The sequence below is a fragment of the Elephas maximus genome, chromosome 3, assembly GCF_024166365.1.
Source record: "Elephas maximus indicus isolate mEleMax1 chromosome 3, mEleMax1 primary haplotype, whole genome shotgun sequence".
NCBI classification, from domain to species: domain Eukaryota; kingdom Metazoa; phylum Chordata; class Mammalia; order Proboscidea; family Elephantidae; genus Elephas; species Elephas maximus.
Window position 1 is genome coordinate 170,955,792 of NC_064821.1, and position 8,583 is coordinate 170,964,374.

Genomic DNA, 8,583 nt, shown 5'->3' on the forward strand with positions numbered 1-8,583 from the left:
AATCAAGAAGGGCCAGAGTGTATTACCTTCTAAATACGACAGAGGATGGACATTTTAAGATGTAATCCTTAAAAGGAAAACCTTTCTACTCTTAGCTGAGCCAAAGTTAGCATCTTAAAATAGGAATTTAAATTTTTGTGTGGAAAATTATTCATAGGAATTCCAGATGCAATCAACAACAACAAAATCAAAAGAATAAACAGAATTATTGGCTAGGAGCTGAATAAATCCTTAATTTCTCATAAACTTTGAAGTTGTGATCTAAAAGCCTTAATTAACTTGATTTTTTACCATTAATACTTAATAAACCATTGAATGATACACTTTAGAAATTTTCTTTCCATTCATTTGAACTGAGCTCCAGAAAGATCACCTACACTAAACCAGTATTAAGAAGAAAAAATTGATTATTACAAAGAATACCCAATGCTAAATTATGAAATTCTGCCTAACGGACATGTGAACCAGTTTTGGACTTTGGCTTTCAATCCAATTCTGAAGTTTTAAATGGATATTTAGGAATATTATAAACCTGCACAACAGAATGGGCAATGCAAATATTCATCTGAATGATGGTGCTCTGTAGCTAAGCACCAAATTAAACATAATTCGTTATTTATAATACATACATTTGAAATGGCATCAAACCATTGTTTCAAAAACATCGAAGCACAAATTGCCCAGATCTAACAAAAGCAGCGATGCCAAAAAAGGACTCAAACAAACATGGAGGAAAAACCACAGTACTCTTCGATAAGCCTTCACATCACTCAGTTAAAAAAAGGAAAAACCACACACAATTTGGATTCTAGTAAAACTAAATGTCATGGACTTCACTCTCCCAAAGAGCAAAATCGTTTGATCTTCTCAAAAATTATCATATCAAAAGACAATTCAGAAGTTAATGGTTAGTTAGATTATTTAAACTGGAAAAACGTATCCAGCCACATTTTGTACTTTGACCCTGGGTATGCACAGACTCAAACTACACTTGCACTAGTCTCTGGACAGGTGTCTATTCTGTATTAGAACGCCAAGCACTGCTTTTTTAAAGGCAAAAAACACCAAAACAGAACTGTGGAATTTCAGGTATTTTCCCTAGAGGCACACCAAGGATCTGCGTGCTCATAGCTGAGTACCTTCCTTCTCTCAAAATGGCTAGTTTTTCCAGTTTAAAAACAAAAACCTCCAAACTTTAAAAAAAAAAAAATTTTTTTACAAATGCATAGTGAAAATCAAAAAGAATGACACAGCAGTGATGAGGCTTTCATGCTGACATGCATTTTAGACACCTGTAATAATGGAAAATAAAATTATATGACATTTCCCTGGGTTATTATTGGTGCTATTTCAAAACTACCAGCTTTGATAATAGAAAGAAAACCGTTGGATTCTGCCAGGCTTTCAATAAGTCACTTTTATAGAATAGAAACATGACCATGATCCAGAAGGTCCTAAAGTTTCTAGTCATAATTAAATATCAAGGGCCTTAGCTGAGGTCCTCAGCATTTAAATCAGGGGCAGTAGGGAGGAGAAATACACTTACTAGTGACCTGAGAAACTAGGAGCAGGGCTGGAGGGATAAGGGGGGGGGACCATTCATTACTGTTAAGCAGCAGAAGCCCCTGTTTAGAACCGTAAATTGATATAATCTTCAGCTTAAAAAAAAATTTGTGAGAGTGATTATTTTGTACCAATATACCTGCCTTCCAGGTGTCTGGGGAAATAATGCAATAAAAAACGCTGTTTTCTACACTGACATTTCTTTTTTCGGTGGCTTGACACCACTGAAAATATTAAACGTGAAATTTCAAAGATATTCAAAACATTGTCAATATTGTAATGTCACCACTGTTTAAATATGAAAATAAAAACACACAGAAACAAAAAGAGTATGTCAAAGGCATTTTACGATGATTTTTCAAATTCTGCCATCCAGATACGGCTGATTAATGCCCACTGAAAAAGATGTCTGATGAGCCTGCAGACAACTCTTCTTTCTATTACTGAAACCAGAAATTTGAACGAATGGATACAAAAACCAAAACTCGTCCTAGAAGGAAGTTATTTTTGAAATATGCAGTTAGAACTGTACCTGCTACACCTCTCTGAAAAAGTAAAAACATCACCACACACCAGTAAATGACTAAAGAAGTGTTATTTTAAAAGCACCTACTCACTTCTTGCATACTGTGTAAGCATAAAAGATAAACGGTTTGTAACATAAAGTCCTCAATTTTTACTGAGCAGTTGCAGCTACAAACCAAAAGTGCATATATGGGATACAGAAGAACTCAAAAACTGATGACAAAAATGCACGTTAATGCAAACTCTGTGGGAATAAACCACATATTTTCAGAGAAATACTCAAATGCCTGATTAATCACACTGCTATACAATTTTCCAGCTTATACTTCTGAGATCCCTGATCAAATTTGAGTCGTACAAATAACATTTCTGGTACAGGAATTATCTGCCAATCAAGTCATTTTTAGGTATGTATTATGATCTTTATAGTCCCTAGGCTCTTTCCTCCAAATTCTGACTTATCAAAATTCTGATTTTGTAATTTTGAGAATTTTTTAAGCTCGAGGTTAAAAAAAAAAAAAAAACTGAAGAAAAAAGTGGAAAAAATTTACTCTTAACAGTGGAAACTCTTAATTAAAGCAAGTCCATCTGCCTGCTACCTTCAGGGCATTCCTTCCACTTAATAGCTAAACTGTCCTGACTTCTATCTTAAAGAGGTCTGTAAAAGTATAAAAAAGAAAAAGCTATAACTAAACAACTAAAAAGAAAATCGCATCTGATGCTGTATCCCACTACACATATCACAAAACATGTCAAAGCAGTAAATACAAGTTATACATGGAGTTTAGGACGCACCACGGACAATGATCATGACCAGGTAATCTTCTTCAGATTTGGCCAGTGCCTTGGCAGGGGAATCCAGGAACTGCTGGGAGAACTCACAGGGTGGGAAGGCATGAAGAACCCCGGTGTTCTCCTTGTCTTTATTGCCCCCCACAGGGAGGCTGATCACCCCAGCAGCCTGCTTTTGCTTTAAATAGGACACAAGGTTCCTAAGCGGCCTCTGAGTAGAGGTGGCAGTGTCCGATGTGGCTGAGGAGGACCGGCTGTCAGAACTTCCAGGCACAGCCAGAAGAATGGCATAACCATTGGGCCCTGCCACTTTGATGCGTCGAGTTACTTCATCCAACTTGGGCTGGTCCAAACGGAGACGCTGAGTGATCTTCAGCTGGGCCACTTTGCCTCCAGTTGTGCCCTCCACCAGAAGACTACTAGCCACTTGGAGGTCACCCTGCAACAGATGCATGTTGGAAGGAAAGTTGCTGTTCTTCAGTAGAAGCATGCCCTGCCAGGCCAAGCAGAGTTTGGGAGAGGCTGCTGCTGCAGGGGCTGTACCGCCATCCTGTTTCTGGGAAGGGGACTTCAGCTTCAATGAAGTAGTGCTGGTGCTAGGCACACTCCCATCAGAACGGTCTTCTTTTTTCAGAGGGCTTTTTCCCTCAGTGGGAACAGCTGTCCGGTGCTTTCTATCTCGTTCCGCTGATGCAGAGTTTTTACGGTCTCGCTTGTCACCTTGGTTCTTCTCCAAACTACCTCGTCTGTCTCTGATTGGAGAGGGCTTTTCCAAGAGAAGGCGGGAAGATCGATCATTGTCACTGTTGTAGCGATCCCGGCTACTGCTCAACTCTGGACTTCGGTCAGGAGAAGGAGCGCAGTGACGTTTTCGTGGACGGTCACTCTCAGGGGACCTATCCAGATGGCGTCCCCCACTCTCTTCAGGCAGCCTTCGCTTCCTAGGCTGCTCTCTGCTGCTGGGAAGATCTCTCTCACCTCTGTCTCGATCCAAGGACCAGCCATCCCGCCTCCGATCCAGGCTATCCAGTGGCTCATAAGCAGGTACAGCAGCAGCTGCAGTCCGTGTGCTGCGTTCTCGGACTGGGGGTGGAGGTGGGACCCAATCAGGGTCTGGATAAAGGTCCCTATCACGATCTCTGTATAGTAAGGGTGGTGTCCTATCCCGAGCACCCCTCAAAGGGTCAGGCGCCCGATGTCCAAAAGCATCTGTCACCAATTCATAATGAGTCAGAGGCAGGGGCTGCAGATACTGCTGCTGGTAACGATGCTCTGTGTCTGCAAAGTCTACTCTAAGGCGACGATCTGGGCCACCAAGGGGGAAGCCCCGCATATGAGTCCAAGCAGCATGAGCTGCATCTAGGCTTTCATACTGGATATATGCCCAGCTGTCCCCTTTGCGGTAGTCTATGGTGCGTATGGTGCCAAATCGGTCAAACTCTCGTGCCAGGGCAGCAAGAGGCACCCAAGGTCCCAGGCCACCTACCCAGAGGCGGGTAGTGGGTGTAGCTTTACCATAACCAATTTTGATAGGATTCCGAATTATAATTTTGCCAGACATTGCTAGTTTGGCTCTGTGAGACATGTCCAGATTCTCAAATTTGAGAAAACCATAGGTACTGGTTTGACCACGAGAAGGGCGTTTGATGTCTACTTCTGTGATGACTCCAAAGCGATCAAAAGCCCTTCTTAAGTCACTCTCTGTCACAGTGATGTCTAGGTTGCCCAAGAAAAGCGTCCGGTTAGCTCGCTGATCATCCTCAGGTGAAATCTCATCCACTTCTCTGAAAGGGGCAGCCCCGGTTCCAGCTCCCACCCTTGGCTCAAGACTATATGCTGGGCGCACTCGCTCATAGAACGGATAATCTCGGTCTCTCTCCAACTCTCGGGGCAACGGTGGCGGAGGTGGAGGGGGCAGACGGCCAAGAGCCAACTGCTGCAACCGGTAGTCTCTGTATCCCAAGGCAGCGCCACCAGGAGAAAGTGACCTTTGGCCTCCACCTCCTCCAGGGGGGTGCCGGTGACCACCTACAGAGGACCCGACCACGCTGGCCGATGGAGGATAAGAATCTTTGTCTAAAGGGGAGCGGCTGCGGCGCCGGCTCACATACACAGCCTCTATCTTCAGAGGCCGGTCATAGAGCACAAGGCGGCCTCTGGCATGCTTGGCCGCCCGCGCGTCCTCCGGCCGCCGGAAGTTCACAAAGGCTACCCGCTCATCCCCGCTGCCAGAACCCGAGAGGTGACTGATTTTGACACTCACATCACCGAAGCGTTTGAATTCGTGAAACAGTCCGTCCTCCACCGCTTCGTCACTCAGCTGGGACCCCAACTCGCTTATCTTTAGTGTCTTGTATTCCCCGCCGTCTCCGCCGCCAGGAGCTGAGGAGGCGGCCCCTGAGGAACGTGACTCCCCGCCTCCACCCCGGGAGCTGCTTCGCGACTCGCCCCCGCCCGAGGAATTTTTGGTGCTTGGGGAGCTATAACTATGCAGGCGGCTACTGGAGGTGCCCCCACCAGTGTCATACTCGCGGCTGCCACCTCGACTGCTGGACTTGTCCAGGTGAAGGCTCCGCCGCGACCCACCGCCGCTCTCGGTCTTTCCGCTGCTGCTCCCATTGCTACCACCAGAGCCACCTAACTTCTTGCCGCGCTCCCCACGGGAAGTCGAGTCCTCACCACCACGGGAGCGTTTGGCCTTGACTGGCGAGCGCTCTTTTCCCTTCATTGTTGCGGGTCGTCGGAGGTCTTCTCCGCGGAGCTGATTAACCCGCCGCCCCGCGCTCGTTTCACACAGCGGAACCGCACGCCGCCATCTTGGACTCCGCCGCGGCAAAGGCTCCCGCCCCGCAGTCTTCATTGGTCAATTAGATCCTCTCTTCTACAGTCTCATTGGAAAGACTATTTGTCTGTCTTTACATCTCCCGGCGCTCCGGGAAGGCGCCCGCCCAACCACTGTTATTGGGCTCCCAACGCCCTAGTCAGAGTACCTCATTGGTTGTATTCCTTGTCTATCTTAACGGTTCCTCGCGCCAGGCTGTAGCTCCGCCCCTCGCACCCTACGGTCACCTGACCCAAAGTCTGGCGGCGTTGATTGGACAAAAAGTCTGCCTTGTAACGGTACTTCTTGAGCGGCGAAAGCAGCGATCCCACCTCCTCATCCCTTTCATTGGTTTATGATCCTGTCCTTTAACCCACTAGTTGGGAATACGGCCATCGGTTCGGGCGATTTTTCCTCTGAGAGGTAGGCTCACAACGATCTCGCGAGAGAGCTCCCTGTTTCGACCCTCTTCTTCCAACTCCTTCGGCGGCTGACAGAAGTTTAAATCTGATTGGATGTTGTCGAGGAAGTTGATAGGCTGAAATAACTGTCCGTCACCCTCTTAAAGGGGTAGGCCCATATACTGAGGCGGCTGACTGAAGGTGAAAGCCTAGAACCCGCGCTTGCTGGGAGACGTCACTTAGATATCGCGAGATGGTGACCACGAGCCCGCCCCGCCTCCTCGTGCTTTCGGCGTTCTCCCCTCAAACATCTGTTCGGTGCCGAGGCGTACTTGGCGGCACTGCGGCCCTTGGAACTCGAAACTTCTGGGCTCCCCACTGTCCTACCTGTGCCAGACGAGGGACTGGGCAGGCCCTCCGGCTGTCGGGTACCACGCGTGCCTCAGGAAACCATCTCGAGGCGCCCGGCAGGCACCATCTTAAGTCCCTCTGGCCCTACGTGAAGAGCCTGAAAAGGCTCCTCCCCCCTGTGCGCGAGAAGGCGCCGCCCGCGGTCACTGGGGTCCCCGGGGCCCGCCCGGCCCGGGAGTTTACAGTTCACAAAAGTGCCGGGTCGGCCCCGGACGGTCTTCTGATCGGCGCGGGTTCTCGAGGTCCCGCACTTATGGAGCAACGCCGGGCTCTTCTTGGCGCTCCTCGTGTCTGCCCAAGTACCCCGGGTAACCGGGGGAAGTGACCGACGCTCCCAGGCCCACGGTCCGCAGGCGTGGCCGGAACTGTGGGGCCACCGCAGACGTGTCTTTAGGCTTCCTGTTTTATATTGCAAACCCATGTGGATTTTGTACTCTATAGTGCGTGTATAGCTAATCTTGTTTTTATGACTCTCCCCGTAAAACCATCGAGTGAAATTGACGCTCCGTGCAGATTATGTTTGTTTTTATGTGACTCTCCCCGTAAAATAATCGAGTGAAATTGACGCACCGTGTTTTTTTTTCTGTGACTTCTCGTACCGCCCGGCACTCCTGGTTATTCGATATTATAATCCAGTAGCACAGCCACCTTGCTGGTTCTCTAAATCTCTCTGCCTCTCTCAAACATTGTCTGCATCAAAAGTCAACTTTTATCCTTTCCATAGACCTTTATTGTGTCAGAGGAGCCCTCGCAGCACGATGGTTAAGCGCTGGGCTGATAACCGAAAGGTCGGCGGTTGGAACCCAGCCTCCGCTCCTGGGAGAAAGATAGGGCTATCTGCTTCTGTAAAGCTTACAGCTTTGGGAACTCTCTGTTCTATAGGGTCACTATGAGTCAGCATCCACTCGATGGCAGTGGACTTAAATTGTGTCAGACAATAAGGCACCTGTGCAAGATGCTGGTGTGCCAACAAGATTACAACAGGTACAGCCTCTGTTCCTGCGCTCACCGTCTGGTGAAGCGAGGTAGTGCTGAGTTCACAGAGGTTAGGCTTTCTGTAGTCCTCCCAGGTCTCCGCCAGGCAGAGGTTATGAGGATTCCAGTGTAGATGCCCTCTTCAGCCACATCTCAAGATCCAATCAATCTGTTTAAACATGACATTTTTAAGGTAACTATGATGTTACGAAAATCAAAACCTGAAGCTGAAAATTTAAGATTAGGGACTGCAGCATATTTTGCTCTACCTTAGGTCTCCTCTTTCCAAATAATCTTGAGGAAAGTGAAGATTATATTTTTAATATTATATGTGTGTTATAAATATTTGATTTAATGTCTTGATTATATCAAAGAGACTTGAAGCCCATGTTTAAGTGGATATGTAAAGCATAAAAATACCCAGTAAAATAGTGTGTAGATATCTTCATATTAAAACTAGCTACTAAAAATTTCATAAGGTATAAAACTGTATAGTATGCTACCATTTATGGTTTAAAAACGCACGCACATTGCACATTCATTCATAGAAAATTCCTTGACAAATACACGGAATATTACCAGGATTCCCCTGAGGAGAGAGACTGACTGCAGGTCTGGGATGGGAGAGAAATTTCCCTTTTCATTGTAGACTCTTATCTATTATTTTTCATGCTCTTTCAGTTTAAAAAATAGCAATTCTTTCTAGCTTTCCCTTAAAAAATTATTTTTATGGAAAAAGTAAAAAATATGCAAAGGTAGAATACTATAAAGAACCACATGAACTTAACACCCAATTTCAATAATTGTCAAATCACGTCACACTTGTTTCTTCTGTGCCTTCTTCCCAGCTTCCTCCTCTCCCATTATTTTGTTCCGGGCTTACTCGCTGTATTTCCTGCCCCAGACATAGAATCAGCCATTTCTCCAAAGAGTTCTGGTTCCTTTTTGGGGAAAATGGTATTTAGAGATAAAAATCTCAATGCTAGTGGATTAAAAGAATAAAAAGCAGTGTTTATAAAAGCACAAAATGCTCAAAGAAAAAGATTTACATGGTTAAGAGGTTTTAATCTGTTTCAAGGTTGTATTAATACAACA

General features: G+C 46.0%; 1 protein-coding gene across 7 annotated transcripts in view; it reads right to left on the reverse strand.

The window, feature by feature from the left end:
- RBM15 (RNA binding motif protein 15) overlaps window positions 1-6,759 on the reverse strand; it is a 1,133,685-nt gene extending 1,126,926 nt beyond the window's left edge. For all 7 annotated transcript variants that reach the window (XR_007516752.1, XR_007516749.1, XR_007516747.1 and 4 more), the window contains exon 1: window positions 2,884-6,759. Coding sequence is in view for 1 of the 7 variants with exons in the window: in XM_049880078.1 (XP_049736035.1) it covers window positions 2,884-5,740 (2,857 nt within the window). In the remaining 6 variants the exon portion in view is untranslated. The remainder of the gene's footprint in view (window positions 1-2,883) is intronic.
- Window positions 6,760-8,583: the final 1,824 nt, after the last annotated feature.